General features: G+C 37.4%; 1 protein-coding gene across 1 annotated transcript in view; it reads left to right on the top strand.

The window, feature by feature from the left end:
- LOC306771372 (protocadherin-15-like) overlaps nucleotides 1-18,832 on the top strand; it is a gene marked incomplete at both ends in the record, with an annotated part of 199,731 nt that overhangs the window by 153,409 nt on the left and 27,490 nt on the right. Inside the window, 5 exons of the mRNA XM_079260539.1 lie at nucleotides 4,263-4,390; nucleotides 13,760-13,990; nucleotides 14,273-14,361; nucleotides 15,132-15,308; nucleotides 16,526-16,744. Coding sequence (XP_079116665.1) covers nucleotides 4,263-4,390; nucleotides 13,760-13,990; nucleotides 14,273-14,361; nucleotides 15,132-15,308; nucleotides 16,526-16,744 — 844 coding nt within the window. The remainder of the gene's footprint in view (nucleotides 1-4,262; nucleotides 4,391-13,759; nucleotides 13,991-14,272; nucleotides 14,362-15,131; nucleotides 15,309-16,525; nucleotides 16,745-18,832) is intronic.

Genomic DNA, 18,832 nt, shown 5'->3' with positions numbered 1-18,832 from the left:
ATAGTTGCATGTATGTTCTAATGGATTCATGGATTGTACCACTGTGCAGTGTGCACAACTGTATACCACAGTGTATTCCTAAACTTACCACTGTCTTTCTATTAAATGCTTTAATGATGTACACAAATTTGCAACAGAACTGAAATTACTGATATGTCTCGTAAATGATCATCTTGATTCCATTGTTCTTTTTTTTAGGTCACTTGGTGATTATGGTGTGCTTGAAAATGAACATTTTCTGTTTAAACATGCAGGATATTTGGGCATAGATGAGAGTAGATAAGGATTTAAACACTTCCACTTCAGCCAGAAGCTGCCTTTCAGCATATCCCACATTTTTTGTATAAAACAAACTTTACTTTGCTAAACTGGCTAAATTAATTGATCAGTTATTTTGAGTAAATATGCCTCGTTATCTTAAAAAATAACATATTAAATCCTTTTCCACTATGAAAACAAGCCTTTATTATCTTGATCAATAAGTAATTAACTCTGGATCTTAAGATTCATCCATTCATTCAGTATCCGAACCGTTTCGTCCGTTTAAGGGTCATGGGGAAGCTGGAGCCTATCTCTGTAGTCTTCTGGCAAGAGGCAGGGTAGACCCTGGACAGGTCACCAATCCATTGCAGGACCACACAGAGACAAACAACCACTCACACTCACTCCTATAAGTAATTTAAAGTAACCAATTCCTAACATGCAACCCACGCATACACGGGGAGAACATGCAAACTCCACACAGAAAAACTACTATTCGAGCCTTCCCCCCAGCTGAGGTTTGAACCAGCAACCTTCTTTCTGTGAGGCCACAGTTCTAACCACCATGCCACCATGCAGCTGTCTGTAATGTCTGTAAACCATTTTTAGCTGTTGATTTTAGACTTTATTCTAACTGGTGTTGGTGTCTTTGCACCACATTTTAAATGATTCAGAAACATAAACAGGCCTCAAAGATGGTCTTCTCCTGATTTGTTGATCTGGAAAAAAAAAAAACAAATTACAGTCAAACTGTGCAAAGGTTGTTTGGATTATTTAAAACCTGTTCAGTATTTTCCTCACAAACTATAAAAGTATTTGAATCTATTTACTTTCATGCCTCCTGTTCCAAACAACAGACCCAGAACCTGTCACTGATTAAAGGTGTGTCACAGCAGGAAATATTACACATCACAGATACAATAAACAACTTTTCAGTGGGCTATCTCATGTCTGAACACTCTCTGATACACTCTAAACATTGTTGGAGCCCTCACACACTCGTCGAGGCTCAGCCACCCCCAGCGGAATAACGTGCCCCAGAATATCATGAGGCTTTCCTGGGAATGGCTTAAAGGAGCCACAACGGTCTCATGTCTCTGCCTCGGTGAAACAGCGATGTTTTCACTGCATTAGGGGAGCCTACATGAAGCAGGTGGTTCATGTTGCTGATCAGTGTGTATCTCCTCACTCACACTATTTGTCTAGGTGGAGCTCACTTTCTTTTGTGTTGCAGAGGAGTTCACAGCGCTCCATCTTGTCTCGGAAGATGTTATATTTGGCTTTTTGCTGTTTTCTTTGAAGCTGCTCTTTTATTACGTTTTGCAGCTGTCTATCAAATATTTAGGCAATGCCAGCTTTTTACCCTCAGTGTTGCTGTTGTATAAATGTGCTTTTCTGTCTCTCTGCGACTAGTTGTTTTCACCAGTCTGTTTTGATGCACAAAATAACATACCAGACAGAATTTAAATCTAAACTTTTCAAGTTTTTAGAGATTTAAGTAGATAAATGACCTTGTGAGCCATTTTGAAGACAAAACCTGTATCTTTAGACTTTTATTAAAATTATCTCATTATTATTAGCTTAAATGTAAGAGGAAATAACAACAAAAGTCCTGTATCGCATGGTTTTAATTAAATTATTTCCTATGATTAGAGATGGAATATGAATGGATGCAACTGGTCTAAAATTCTCTCATTTTTGTCTTCATTCTATTCTCTTTTTCTTTCCAAACATGTTTGAATTTTTCTTGATGAAATCTCTGCTTCATAACTTTCTCTTCTTTAATTATGGTGTTTACCACTTGCTGTTCTCATTTCATTTAAACTATTAGAATTAAATAATTCTGCTGGGATTAAAGCAGCAAATCATTGTAGTCATTAAACAATTTCTATTTCTTTTCAGTTCACAGTTTAATCAGGCAGCAAATCAATAAGATTCTAACAGTATTAATCCTGCTTTCTAACACAAGTGAACATTTGGATGACAAGTAGACAATTGGCCATTGTGTCTCAAGGGTATTGTAGATAAATAGATTGCTTGCATCTGCTTGTTTTTCTTGCATATTTCTTTACACTGCATATGTCTTTTTTTTCTCTCTCTCTCTCTTTTGTCTTTCTTGGAGTTTCAGCAGTCAACACTCCTGGGATTTGTTCTTTTCCTTTGTTTGATGTCACACTTTCATCAGGGTTTGATTCAGAATCCAATGTGTGTGACCAGATAAAATATGTTGATTATGCAGATTGATGTTGGGCTTTGTATTAGTTTAGATGTTTGCTTTTGAAATGTCAAACTGTCCAGTGAGGTTTCTTGTTTATCTTTTTAGTCTTTTTTTAGTTTACCGTCCAGATCAGATCAGATCAGAGTCACCACTTCAGCTGTGACACCAACATACAATGAACAGCGTACATACAGCATACTTACAGCATTAGGATGTCAGCCATACACAAAAACTTGATGAAACTATTATTCTACCAAAGTACAATAATAGTTAATTATTGCAGTAATACCTGCAGTAGACAGGCCTCACACTGGCTGGAGCCTCAGCTGGTAAAAGGTCTGGCCAGTGGCATTTCTATGTTGTTTTTGCAAGTTCCCCCTGTATGCAGTGGTTTTCTCTGAGAACTACAGCATCCTCCCACCATCCAAAAGACATGCACGTTAGGTCAATTGGTCACCCTCATCAGCATGTTATTCAGCTTTGCCAGGGGCCTGATAACAAGCCATTTGGTTCATGTGCGTGGAAAAAGGGTTGCATCTAAAAGCTTCAGAATGGTGGATCTTAAGTTCTGGACTTTGACACCATGTCTCTAAATTCTACTTCACAGTAAATGTGAGTGCGAGTTGTTTGTCTCACTGTGTTGTCCCTTCAATGGACTAGTAACCTGTTCACAGTGGACCCTGCCTTTCACCTGCTAATTATTGGAATAGGCCCCAACCCCTTGCAACCCTGTATAGGTTTAATTGGTTTGGAAAATGAAAAGCGCCCAGAATATTGTTGAAATCAACATAAAATTTTTGAGGACTTCACTCTTAATCAATTGACAACACTTTTTGATATATATAAAAACAAATATATCTACATTTTATTTTGTAATATATATTATAGAACAAAGTTAACTTTTTCAAAGGAGTAAAAGTAACATCATGGATGAGGAAAGTGGTAGAAATGCGTTGGGATAACCAAACGATGAAGGCAGATGCTGTGCAAATATGCAAAGACCATATCATGTGATTGTAGCATTATTACCTCATGATTCTTTACTCCAATTGAGTCCCTTTATTTAAACTGGTTCATTGCGCTATATAATTACTCTCACATTATTTGTTTGTTCAATAACTTCATTATCAGCTACCAATGAAATCTGATCAAACCACTCGCACATAGTCCGGATCATCACAACGGAGCAGGGTTTTAAACATTTTTTTTACTTTTCTTTCCCAAGTTTTACTCATTCTGACATTTAAACCAACCTTTTTAACCACTCTATCTTTGTTTTCTTTGAATTCTTCTGATGCTCTCTAAAAATTAAAATACAACACTGTGTATTTTTCACTCGAGGAAACTCATCATCAAACTTTTGCAAAACAAATGTGTGTGGCTGATAAAGAAAGCAGTAAATGTTTCAGCTTGAGTTTCAATCTATTTGTCACTATCATCACCTGGAGGCAAAGATGGTGATACAGTATCTGCTGAAATGACAGTTGTGCTACCCAACAGGATCACTCCTGTTGTAAGCAAAGCAGATGGTTTGTTGCTGGCACGGCCGTATCTGCAGCTCCAAGTGACCATTGTTGTATTTCTTGCTGATATGTGCTACAGGTTAGAGGAGTAATAAAGGTAAACAGCTGCGGGCTTGCAAAACTATTGGCATTGCAAGACAAATTATATATCCTGTAGATTAGTTTGCTGAGCAGCTCTACATTTTGCCTCATGTTGCACTTTTTTTGTTGTGTCTATAGCAAAATCTTAGTATGTTCTTTCTTATTTTTATGTTTTCTAGCTAACACAGCTAAGGTGGTGATAGATGTCCGGGATGAGAATGACCACCCACCAGAATTCACTAGGCCACTGTACATTGGAGGGGTTGCAGAAGATGCCAAAACCTTCACTTCAGTTTTGCAAGTACAGGTACAAACACGCAGTCAAATTGGTCCTATGTCGAGTCTGTAAGTGCTTACACCAAACCTATGAAGTTATGCTTCCTTTTTTTGATTATATATGTTAAACAGAAAATATTCTCAGCTCTCAAATACCAAAATTAAATTGCAAGATCTTCTTTTTTTTCCTCTCCATTTCTCGGCTGATAGAGAGAGATCAACTTGAGTGAATATCATTAAAATGCCTTTCAGGATCCAAAGTGGGTCACAGAGCCTGTCTCTCTCGCTCTCAGGCTCCATCTAACAAATAGCAAAATGTCTTAATGAGCCTGGATGCCACAAGAGACACAGGAAGGGTCTCTTGCACTGAAGTATGTTCTTTAATATTTAATTACAGGTTTAGAAGATCATTCTAAGACATTCCTGCTTCATTAGACCTTGCACAGTGTCAGTAACAGGACAGATGAAAGAAGAAGGAAGAACATGCTGCTGAGTCACTTAAAATCAGTTTCATGAGTGAGAGAACTATACTTAACAAATAATTCACTCAAACTCTGACAATGGCTTTGCAACTTTTATTTATATAAATATATATATATATATATATATATATATATATATATATATATATATATATATATATATATATATATATATATATATATATATATACATATATATATATACATATATATATATATACATATATATATATATACATATATATATATATACATATATATATATATACATATATATACATATACATATATACATATATATATATACATATATATATATATACATATATATATATACATATATATACATATACATATATACATATATATATATACATATATATATATATATATGTATATATATATATATATATATATATATATATATATATATATATATATATATATATATATATATATAATGTATGTATAACCTCCTCCCACACCCTCCTTCTCATATCCCCAGGGTAGGGCGGGTGGTTGTTCATATCTCAAGCTCGGGTTCTCTACCAGAGTCCTGGGAGCTTGAGGGTCCTACACAGTATCTTAGCTGTTCCTAAGACTGCGCTTTTCTGGACAGAAATGTCTGATGTTTCACCAGGTATCTGTTGGAGCCACTTCTCCAGTGTGGGGGACACGGCCCCCAGTGCTCCAATCACTATGGGTACTACTGTTTCACCCTCCAGGCCTTCTCCAGTTCTTCCTTGAGGCCTTGGTACTACTCCAGTTTCTCATGCTTCTTTTTCCTTATATTTCCATCATTGGGGATAGATACATCGATCACTACGGCCTTTCTCTGCTGCTTATCCATGATCACTATGTCCGGTTAGTTGGCCACCACCATTTTATCTGTCTGGATCTGGAAGTCCCAGAGGATCTTAGCCCTCTCATTTTCCACCACCTTGGGGGGAGTTTCCAACTGGGACTTAGAGGTCTCTAGTCCATATTCTGCATGGATGTTCCTCTACACTATTCTTTGCCTGCTAGTATCTTGCATCCTGCTGTGGGGTGCTGGATTGTTTCAGGGGCTCCTTTGCATAGTCTGCACCTGGAATCCTACCTGGTATGGTAGATCTGGTAGGTACTCAGGGCCTGCTCCTGCTCTGCCATGATTAGTGCCTCTGTGCTGTCCTTCAGTCCAGCCCTCTCCAGCCATTGAGAGGACTTGTTTATATCCGCCACTGCGGTGATCTGCAGGTGGTACATCCCATGGAGGGGCTTTTCCTCCCATGATCGGTCTTCCATCTCTTGTTCTTCCAGACTCCATTGTCTAAGACATTCACTAAGTGCTTCATCCCTTGGTGCCTTCTTCCTGATGTATTCGTGGAGTTTGGATGTTTCATCTTGGATAGTGGCCTTGATGCTCACTAGTCCCCGGCCCCCTTCTTTCTGCTTAGCGTATAGTTGCTGAACACTGGACTTGGGGTGGAACCCTCCATGCATGGTAAGCGGCTTCCATGTTTTGACATCCGTGGTCAGAGCTTCCTCCTTTGGCCAGCTTATTATCCCAAAAGGGTATCTGATCACTGGCAGGGCATAGCTGTTAATTGCCCTGATCTTGTTCTTGCCATTGAACAGCTGTCTCAGTACTTGCCTCACTCGTTGCAGGTATTTAGCTGTGGCAGCTTTCCTTGTGGCTTCTTCTTTCTTTCTGTGTCGATATCCATAGCCAGTCTTGTTTATTAGTTGGCTGAGGGCGTGCAAGCCTATACAGAACAGCAGCGGGGACAGGGCATCTCCTTGATATATGCCAAATTTGATGGAGACTTTTGCAACTGGCTTGAAGTTAGCCTCCAGGGTGGTCTGCCACAACATCATTGAGTTTGCAATGAAGGTTCTTTTGCTGCCATTGATCTTGTACAGCTTCAGACATTCCAGGATCTATGTGTGTGGCATTGAGTCGTATGCTTTCCGGTAGTCAATCCAGGCAGTGTACAGGTTTGTCTGTCTGGTTTTGCAATCTTGGGCAACTGTTCTGTCAACCAGCAGCTGGTGTTTGGCTCCTTTGGTTCCTTTACCAATGCCTTTCTGTATCTCCGCAATGTATTGATCCATGTGGCCACTTGCCTTAGCCGATATGATGCCTGACAGGAGCCTCCATGTCGTGGAGAGGCAGGTTATTGGCCGGTAGTTGGGTGAGACTGATCCCTTGAAGGGGTCTTTCAGTATCAGGACTGTTTGTCCCTTGGTCAGCCATTCAGGGTGAGTCCCATCCCTCAGAAGTTGATTAATTTGTGCTCCCAGGTGTTCATGGAGTGAAGTCAGCCTGTTTAGTCAGTAGGCGTGGATCATATCAGGGCCAGACACTGGCCAGTCCTTCATACTTGAAAGTCTGTGCTGGATGTCTGCCACTGTGAAGGTAACTGGACTTCGTTCATGAAAGGAGCGGTGTTCTGCTCTGAGGTCTTTTAACCATTGTGCTTCACTATTATGTGATGCCTCCTTCTCCCATATGCCTTTCCAGTATTGTTCCGTCTCCACCCTTGGTGGGTCAGCTTGTTTAGTATTACCCTGCCACTGGGAGTACACTTTAGCTGGGTTAGTTGAGAACAGCCAGTTTATTCTTCTGGCCTCAACTTCTCTTGTGTATCTCTTGAGTTGTACAGCCAATGCTTGGATTCTTTGTTTGGCAGTTTCTAGGGCCTCAGGTGTAGACATCTGGCTGTACTTCTCTGGCGCCTTCTTCTCGTTGTGCCTTTCTGGAGTTCTGACAGTTGACTAACTTCCCTTCGAGTTGCCTTGATCTTGGCTTCTAACCTCCTCTTTCATGGTGCCTCCTTCTTGTCCTTGATGTTATGTCGACCAAGCCTCTCCAGGATCACTGTTACTGTACTGTATATCAGCTCATTGGTTTCAGTGATGATCACAGTAGGGATTGTACTTATTGCTGCATTCACCTCAGTTAGAAGGCTTTCTAGTGTTATGTCACTAACTCTTGCCAGTGGGTGCCAGGGGTGGCACACTCTCATCTTAGCTATGATGCTGTCTCTGAGGTTGATTATTCCCTCACTTATCTCTGTCTCTGGGGCTTCATGCACACACTATCATCATGAAAAACACACGGAAAAATGCAAATAGCGCAGCCTTCAAGTTAAAGGCCATTGATGTGGCTGTCAAAGAAGGAAAAGGAGCTGCTGCAAGCTTGGTGAAGGTGCAGCTCATATTCAAGTGCACTCTATAGCTTGGAAATTACGGTATGATGAATGAATGATCTGGTTATCAACTCTGAAAGCTTTATTTTTTGCCTTTGGGATGATGGTTTTGTCTTTGTAACCCTTCTGAAATATCCATGTCTTTATAGCTTTTTACACACCTTTCTTGCTGTTTTTGTCAGATCAAACCATGTACTGTCACTCTGTCACCTGAGGAAGAGCTGCTCTTCAGTTTGCCAATGCATTTAGTCATGCACAACCGTTATGATCATTAAATGTGCATGTTTAATTAAAATTTCAGATCTATCTTTTTTTCTGTTAAGGAGCTTTTGTCCCTTTTGAAACACTTGCTAGTTAAAAAGATCACATGTGTTTTGGTTTCTTCTCTTACATTATTGTTTTGTAATGTACAGTAGCTTTGCATGTGAAATGTATAGAGGGTTACAAAACTCAAAATTTATGCAGAAGGAAGTTTTTCTCATACAGAAAACTCTACTTACTTAGCTTAATTAAATTCCTCATTTGTAATCTGGTCTTTTCTTTTTTTACAACACAAAGACATTTACATAATTTTGGTCTGGTGAGTAGTTTTCTCAACCTCAGAGAAAGATAAAGGAGCTGCCTAAAAGTATTTTGGACAAATTGGAACCAACTGAAGGATTTCACAGATGGATCTTGAAGACATCAGAATTAAAACTGACTTAATGTGACTCCGCAATTTAATTCTGCAATTTATCTTTAATGTGGTAGCATGCAAACATTTTCTGCCAGGACACTTAAAATACCAAAACATTTTTTCACAAAGAAGCTTTGTATAAGGTCCTAAGATGCAGTTTTTGACATTTTACCCATCTATAAACCACTGATTAACTGTTACACTTTCCTATGATATCAAGTTAAACTGTGCCATGTTTGAAAAAAGGCAGACTCATTTCAGGGTCAATTAGTATCTCCATTAGTTTCTTTCCACCTCTCATTTAGTCACAGTTTCCTTCTGGACACTACTCGTTACTTTATTAGTCTGAAGCTGGGTCCCATTAACCTCCCAGACATTTGACCTTTTGACCTACAAAAGCAAGACCTGCTTTTAACCTCACACAAGCAGGGATGGATGTGGAGATTAATGAAAAAGAAGAAAGGGTTGATGGCTCCAGAGAGAGACACATAGAAAAAGAGAAGGCAGGGAAGTCCTGCAACTGATATGTGGATGTAAGGATGGCATATATGAGTGGTTAGAAAGAGAAACAGGGATGCTGCCAGCATGCTTGCTTACAAAGTTACAAAAAAATAGAAAGAAAGTCTGAGAAGTATGCACAGCACTATGTATGCATAATTTTATTCAAGTGTAACTAAATGGATCACATCTGTCTGAACCTACAGTTTAATGAGTTTTGTAAGAGACTTCATGGACGCCTTTTTTTTCATTTCTGCTTTGTTTAATGCATGACTGCCAAGCTTTCAGATGATTCATACTGGGTACATTTGCAAGAGTGAATCTCTCTTGTTGTCCTTTGGTAGACTATCCAAGATGTTTCTAGACTTCTCCCCTCTGAAACCAAACTGTCACATTTCTACACCTGCATATATTATCTGCATATTATAATCATAATAATACTAATCATGATCATATTCATAACAAAGACAGAAGTTTTGATAATTGTTATGTTTAGAGCTGTATTAGTGTTGTTGTTTTGCTATGGGTACTATCCTAAATCTCTTACAGCTAACTGTCTTGCTGTGGTGCTATTTACAATGACAAGTATGAGTTTATTCTTCTTTGGGACTATTCCAATATAAACAACAGTGCACCATCAGCACTGGAATGACGACCAGCATTACTACATGATCCCAGCATAATGTTGTTGATCTCCCATCACTTATAATGCAGTTTTCTTGTGAAAATGCTTTCGCCTAGTGGTCAGATGGTCTGGGCACTAGTTTTTAATGAATCCTACCACATTATTTGTGTCTTGTTGAATAAGACAGAGAGGCTTTTTGGCTCTTTCATTTCTGTGTTTTTGTACCTTATCTTCTCCATTCTCCTCCACACTCTTTCCTGTGACCAATTAATCAATATCAGGACATTTAAAAGGATGCCTCCAACATGTGGAGGAGAGAAGAGGTAAAAGGAGGAATCAAGGATTTACTGAGAAATGAAAAGAGGTGATCAGGTACTGCAAAGGTAACCAAACTTTTGGCAGATGCAAGGTATTAAAGATGTTACTTTTACCGCTTCAAAAGCACTTGCAAAATAATGGGTTAGCTCTTGTTTCCAACAAAGCAATTTTTAGGTTGATTTTTGTTTGTTTGGTCTCAGTTTGTTGCTGGTGTTACTCAAAATCATAGATGGATTAGCATCAAACTTTTACCAGATATTGCATACAACCTAGCTCAGAAGCATTTAGCTTGTGATGCCAATGTAGTTATAAATTCAAGATTTTTTTTTTTTTTTTTTTTTTTGTCCCAGCAGGACTGTGTAGTTTCTATCTGTTCTTGTTTATAATTAAAGAAAAATTAAGCTAATTATTTCAAAGCTCTTGTTTTTGATTAGTTCATTAAGCTGATAAACAAAAACATGAATGCATTCACACCTGCAGTAGTGGCAGTGAAAATGCTTTTAATTTAAGTGAATGTCCTGCAGAGATCAACTTTATAACACTGTGTTATAAAAATTACTGCTCGTAAGCAGTTCGAAAGTCCTCAGTTCATGCTAGGATTTTTATTCACTAATAAACACATTTGCATACTGACTGTTTAGTTTAACCAACTTTTAAAAACAAGAATGGGAATTCAGTGTAATCCATTATGACCCCATAGTTTTAAGGAAAGTGAATCCAGTCTGCACAAAGTGTGATGAAATTTGAGTGTAAGAATTTCTCATACTCGTGTTTATGAATGGCAGATTGTCAATTGTGCTGATACAAGCTTCCTATTGGATCATTACTGGGATACTTACTGTGATTATCTTTCAGTTGGCAGCAAGTTATTTAATCCTAACTGTTGCAAAAAAATGGCTTCTCATTTATTAAACAATCATGTGAAAGGTGTGATGGTGGAGAAGATGCTAGATTGAGTCAATTTACTGTATTGTCATGCATCAAGCAGAGAAAACACCTGAAGAGGTCACAGAAACTACTAAAATTGGAAAGCTAGGATTGTCTAACACTCTGTTAAAACTGGAAGGATGCTGGGGAGCCATAGACCGAGAAATCAATGTGGTTGGAAGAAAATCCTAAATTATCGTGATCGGTGATCTTTTGATGTTGAATGAAATCAAACTGAAGAAAAACAACAGTAGATCTCAGGGTTGTGCTTAATAGTGAAAGTGGGAGCATTTCCACACAGAGAACGTGAGGGAAACTCAAGGCATTGGACTGAACACCTGTATTGCCATGACAAAACTACTAATCAGGCTAACTGGAGAAGGGACCAAAGACTGAACTCTGTAGCAATAGAAGAGTGTCAAGTCTGATGGGTCCATATTTACCCTGTCCCAGAGTCCTGGAAGCATCAGGGTTACAAGAGAGGCAGATGATGTGAGAATGCCATTATGCTTAGAGCCTACTGGGGGCATTGCCATGGTCTGAGACTACTGCAGTCAGTCAGATCTAGGTTCAGAAACATTATGTGCCGAAAGAATGAGGTCATTCGACTTCCTGAATATACTGAATGAGCAGGTTATTCCATTAATAGATTTTTTCCCTCATGGCACATGCATATTCCAAGATGACAGTGCCAAGATTCATCAAGCTCAAATTGTGAAAAAGCGGTTCAGGGAGGATGAGACATCATCTTCACACATGAATTAACCACAACAACATCCAGACTTAAACTCTATTAAGAATATTTGGGATATGCTGGAAAAGGGTTTGCCCATTGGTCGGACTCCTATCATCAGTACTAGACCTTGGTAAAAAAAAATTAATGCAAGACTGGATATGAATAAATCTTGTGACACTGCACAAGCTTTTTGAAACAATAACACATATTATAGTATATATATATATATATATATATATATATATATATATATATATATATATATATATATATATAAACATATATATATATATATATATATATATATATATATATATATGTATATATATATATATACATATATATATATATATATAAACATATATATATATACATATATATATATATATATATATATACACATATATATATATATATGCTTATTTTTAAGTAAGTTTTTTTGGCCAAGCAATTTCTAAAAAATGTTTATCAAATGTAACATGTAAATGATCTCTTTAATCAAACAGTTTAAACTATTAGTTACTGTAAGCCAAGCACATGAAGCAGAACAAGACCATATCAACAGAATAGTATGAAATACTGTCAACACACTCTCCTTGGGACATTTTTGTCCAGCTGTGCAATAACTATTCTTATTAAACAAATTTTTGCAATTCATTCTATTTTTCTATCACATCTTTTATACTGTGATAAATTTAATACCCTGTTGTGACCTTTTGTGGCTAACAGATTCCACACACAAAAACTTCTATAAAATCGTCATACATCAGTATTTTTTAATCATGTTCTACGGACATGGAAACTCAAGGTAGGTTTTGAAATAAAATGAATCACTCTGTTTATGGGCATCAAAGTCAAGTCCACCAGCACCAGAGCACCATGCACATAAGTCGTAGGGGTTCTATCATGCTGCAGGTCTGCTTTGCTTCTGCTCTTCTAGGCATCAAATGCGTCAAATGAATGATGAAATCCAAATATTACAAAGGTAACTTAGGTCATAAAACCTGGTCTGAACTGAGGTTTTCTAATATTTAGTGGTATGAGAACCCAAACTAAAATCCAGGCAACACAAGAGAATGATTGGAAAGGAAAAAAAGATTGTTTCACACTGACCTGTGATGAGCTCTGCCTTAAATTCTGATGAAAGCCTTTAACACGAAGTCTGTTTCAAGCCAAAATGCAAATGTGGACACATAAAAACTAAAAGATGGCTAGAACTAGCTATAAGCAGGTGCAGGGTGCTTCAAGACACCAATGTTTTAATGGTGATGAAATAAGGATACTCCTTTCTGAGTTTTTTTTTTTTTTTTTCCTTTCTTTTTTTTAAACTTAGGATTTTGCTGGTGTGTTTCATTAAAACAAAGCTAGAACTTTATGGCAGTCAAAAGTTACAACAACAATTTTGTTTTTTGTTTTCTTTTTAATTAATTTTTACTAATGTCTTTTTTCATGTTTGCACCAGTTTCTTGTGTCCATGGCCATAAGAAACAAAATTATTAACTTTACTTTAATAAACTCAGAACTAAATCTGAATTCAGTTCGACTTGCAAAGATGCTGCAATAATTTAAAGTTTGAGTGAATGTGTTTAAATGGATTTATTTTTCTGCCTGCAGCCTGAGGCATCAGTTTATCCCTTACTGCTGATTTCCTTCTCTCCAACAATTTTTCAAGAAGGAATAGATAAGAGAGTTCAGCTTACAGGACAGACATGTCAGTCTTGAAGTAGTTAGTATACAGTGTCAGTAAACCATATTGATTAGTTGCTTGGACACCTGCAATCAAATGACAATGATTACAAGAAAACAGAAGAAACTAATATAGTTGATGTAATCACAGATTTTGAATTTGTCCATTGCATTATATCTAAATTAGTTATATAATACAACTAAAGCAATTACATTTCTTATTGACATCCGTGGTGATAAAAACTGTTACTTGTTTTGCAGGCTCTGGACAAAGACACTGGTAACTACAGTTCCATGATGTACCAGCTGATCATTCCCCCTCCTGCTGGTAAAGACACTAAAGACAGCAAAGACGGCTTCGTCATCGAGCCTTACAGCGGTGTGGTGAAGACAGCAATCATGTACCGTAACATGAGGAGGTCATATTTTAGGTTTGAGGTGGTTGCCACAGATAACTATGGTCAAGGACACAGCAGCAAGGCGGAGATTGTGGTGTGTGTGTGTATTTTATTTTTGACAGTAATAGCAGTTTTATGGTGCAGTGTTAAGAGAAACTTGTTTCCATTTATATTGAATGAGCTGTATTTAACTTTACTAAAGATTCATTTATAACCTGCTAGAAGTATGACTTGGTGAAAAATATCTAAAGGCAATTCCTGTTGTTTTTTTTGTTTTTTTCCACACTTAATGTCACACTTGATGAAATGGTTCAGTGTAGATCCATGTTTCTGCATCTGAACTTATGAGCAAGAAATGTTTTTTCTTTTTGTCTAGGTGTCAGTTGTGAACCAGCTGGACATGCAGGTGGTTGTATCAAATGTCCCCCCAACATTTGTGGAGAAAAACAAAGACAAGCTTCTCAGGTAACAATTTATAATTTATGATTTATCTATAATTCAAGCTAACTTTTCTCAGTTTTCAAAAGATGCAGTTGGAAGTCATGCACCTTCACATACATACACTACTTAAATGGATTGTATACATTTTTAGATGATTGGTTTAAAAGTGAGTTAAAATTGAATTTTATACAACAGCATAGGGTAGGTGTGGAAGTGGCAGCGCAGTAATATTTCAGAATCAAAGTGAATTGAACAAGCTGTTATACTGAAAGGACAACTCTCAAGACAAAAATACATTTTAAAATTTGTTTTTAAAATACTTTGCTATAAGTACAAGTCTAGCCATGATCTTTTTTGTTGTGTTTCGGGAAAAATATTTTAAATGAAATTTCACCGTCAGTGTCCCTCTAAAATATTGGAAAAAATGTTTAAATGACAGCAATGTCTTCTCCAGTTTCAATGCTACCTCTATAATGTGTCTTTGGGATTGGAAACACACATTTAGTCACACACACCTAAAATGAGGACAACAGGACCACTCCTGTTGTAAGATGATGTTTCATGGGGTAGAAATCAATATTTGAGAGCACTTGTCTGACTAGCTAGCATGATAGTGAAAAAATGTGTATGGTTTGGCTGGATCTTGATGGCCTTTGTCTTTGTAACGTGGATAACAATGTTTCTGTCCACACAGATGTGTTTTTCTCTAGAATATAGTGTTTGTGATGGTACTGAGTCTGTAATCCTGAGCATGTAAATAATGTGTTGAAAATATCATTGTTTTCAACATTCAGCATTTTGGAACGGTACGTTCAGGAGCAGATTCCTGGAGCAAAGGTTGTCATGGAAACAATAGGACCCCATCGACTTGGTGATGGAATGGAGCAGGAAGATTACACCAAGTCGGACCTCATGATATACGCCATTGATCCACTGACAAACAGAGCTGTATCGAGACAAGAGCTCTACAAGTAAGAACATTTTTTGCCACATGAATGATCAATGACAGCTGTCCAAAAGTTTTATTCTTCCAGCAGTGAGTTAACAAGAGAACGTCATTTTTATGTATGTTTGTTATCAAGTTTAAGCAAAAATTGACGAATGAAATTTTATAAAACTTGTTGAAAAGTTAAAGGATTGACAAAGGAATACCCCAACAGATTTTGTTGTGGTTACCTTACGATGTGTCATCAACCCTGGATGTCTTCTCTGACTGCTCTTGCATTGTGAAATATAAACAATCTAATTTTTACTTCTCTATGTGGGAATAAAACCCAAATTAGATTTTGGATATGCAGATTTTTTGGTGAAGTTTTAAGCCAAATGTGATCCTGTAGTCAGCAGAAAATTATGTCTTGGGCATTAATTCTTTTTGAGATTAAATAGATCTAGTCATTAAAGGGGTGCTATTATGGTATTTCAAGTTTTCTGAGCTTTCTACAGTGTTACAGTGTTGAATCCTCATCAGACATGTGAACAGCACTGTTTTTTATCACCTAAATGCATGTTTGAGTTTGAGTTTGAGTTCCAGCACGCTCTCCGTTCGGTTTCCATGGCGACAAAAAACGCGTCGTTTTAGAGAGTTTTTTCTACTTCGAAATCCTTGAGATGTCCCGGGGGATAAGGTTCGGTGATTGGTTACCTTCTACTGGTTAACAAGGGCATGTACAACTACATCAGGCGGGTGGAAAACGTCGGATAAAGTTATTTCCAACGATGGCTGGTGAGTTTACCAAAGAGAGACATCCTGCTGCATTCGTTGCTGTGGGTTGCCGTTTTCCACTTTGTTTTCAGGGTCTGATTCCGGTTCCAACATGTAGGGCTGTATTCTATGTGTTGACATTGTATTTAGTTTTTTTTTTTTTATTGAGTTCATATTAGCCTAATTCTTTTGTTTATGAGATGTTACAATGACAGCGAAAGCAGTTGCGGTGCGCGCTCCCGATGTAGCGCAGTGGCGGGAGGCGGGGCTTAATGCAGAAGAGTCTCGATCCACTCGTTTTGCCCACAGGCTGATCTGACAGCCTACAGAGAGGGTCGGTCTGAAGTAAATAAAGTCATTTGTGACAATAACTCGATCAATCCCAGCCCTTCTGGTCTCAGAAATAAAAATAAATTAGCCTGAAATGCACATAATAGTTCCACTTTAAACATAAAATGTCTTAATCATATTGTTTTTCATTTCAAGGTTTCTGGATGGAAAGCTCTTGGACATCAATAAGGAGTTCCAGCCTATTCTTCCCCCTGGTGGACGCATTCTGGAAATTCGAACTCCTGAGGTGGTGACCAGTGTAAAGAAAGCTGTGCAGAGTGTAGGCTACACGGAGGGGGCACTGTTGGCTCTGGCAGTTATTATCATTATCTGCTGTGTTCCCGCCATACTGATAGTCATAATCACCTACAGACAGTGAGTATCATTTATCTTTTTGCAATAAGCCTGACCTTGTTATCACATACAACTAAAACTAAATCACACACATATAGCCTCTGAATAATTAGTGTGACCAAAATTTCATGAATAAACCAAAAGAACAAACTGATCCCAAAAATAATCATTGCATGAACAGCCTAGCTGTAATATCAAGCTGAAGAAAGATCTGCATTAAATGATGATGATGATGCATTTGAAGACAGTGTTCTTCACCATGATTAACCGTCATCCTGTGGGAATTTATCACATAGAAAAAAAATCTCAATTAATCCATCTTTAGGTAAAGTCCAAGTCATTTCAGGACATAACTGAAACATTTGTTACAGGTCAAACATTACACAGTCTAAGTGATTATTAAGTTATCTGCTTAGTGGAAACTACCCAGCGTGCAATAAACTTTATGAAGACATGAAGCTGAAGCTGACAGTTACTCTCAAAGGACATCTTTGAGTACTACATGTATTATTTATCACACTTTAGCACATTTATCAACACCTGGGCCACTCACTTCCCTTAGATGATTCAGCATGGCAGCCTGGCCCACAGTGCCACTTTTAATATTTTGTTTAGCAAACCACAATGTAAGGCTATTTATTTTTCTGAAATGCACATGAACAGCTGTGCATGTACTTTTCAGCAGGATCTGAGCTTTATTAAACTCAGCATCTTGGTGAGAAACAGAGAAATAACAGAAAGAAGTAGTCTGAAAAGGAGAAACGTAGGGATAATCATTAGTATGATAACTACTATCTGTTACTAATTGACTTTAATGAAGAGCAGTTGCACGACTTTGCTTGTAAATTATATTAAGTAAATTTGGCTAACAAAAGGTGTTGTGTGATTGATGCTTCAAATAATCACTAATCTTCCCTTGTCTCTCATCTGCTGCGTCATCTGTCGCCACCAGATTCAAAGAGTGAGTACCGCTTATTATTATTCTCCAGATAAAATATAAACCTTATGGATGTCTTAAACACCTTTCAGCCTGATTAATCTGTTGACTTTTATCATACAATGAAAAGCATGGCATCAGGAAGGACTTTGAAACAGAGAAGTCAGCAGACAATCGAACAAATGAGTCCTGAAAAACGCTGAGTGTAAACAGCCAAGATAAATGCTGTTACTAATAGGTGTATGGCAGAGCATGTGCTTATTATGGAGTCCAGATAACAATTGCGTAGATTTGGCAGCAAACCTGAGATTCTCCTACTTGATGTTGCTTTAAGATTTTTGAGCTTCTTTCCAAATGCTACAATTATCATACAAGGTCATTGCAGGAATGGAATGAAAATTCTGTACAGAAATAATAAGAAAAAAAGCATATCAAAACTTAATCTCACTGCTAGCTTCTCTTTCAGTGTAATTTGATGTTATAGTTGTACCTTCTTGAGTTTCAGTGGATTGTCCAAGGGTCTAGGGTAAAAATGGATCTCAAATAGGCCAGAAATGGCAACAAAGAGATAGCCTAACAAAATATGTAATGCAAAATTATTTCATTTTATATTAAACAACTTATTCAAAAGATCTTTATGTGACACAAATAAGCACTCAGAGGGCACAGACCTCTGTCAAGTCATTGATTTTTCTTTTTTTGTTTATTATTTTCATTTGCTAGTGATTATTGACATTACTTTTCAGTTAGAAGCTCTAATGCAGGGATGTCCAGGCATCTGCTGCTATCCTGCAACTTTTAGATGCATCACTTCTCCAACACACCTGAATCAAAGGAATGGCTTGTTACCAGAAATTCAGCTACTTCATTGAGGTGTGTTGGAGCAGGTACACATCTAAAAGTAGCATGATATGGATGACTGAACTTGGGTACCTTTGCTTGAATGGCAACGTTATCCCTATTTCCCAGTGGAAAGGATCCTTTAAAATAAATTCTTGATCAAGGTGACGATGCTCACCCCAAAATCTAATTACTTGTACATTATTCTTTGTTAAATTTCCTTAAAAATTTAATCAAAATCCTTCCACAACTGTTTAACTTATGTTGCTAACACACACACAAAACCTTGGCTGTAAAAACTGAAGATTATGCTAAATGACATAAAAATTATC

Source organism: Telmatherina bonti (genome assembly GCF_933228915.1).
Source record: "Telmatherina bonti genome assembly, chromosome: 21".
In the NCBI taxonomy this organism is placed as follows: Eukaryota; Metazoa; Chordata; class Actinopteri; order Atheriniformes; family Telmatherinidae; genus Telmatherina; species Telmatherina bonti.
The sequence above is the reverse complement of the archived record's forward strand: the minus strand, read 5'-3'. Positions and strand labels throughout refer to the sequence as shown.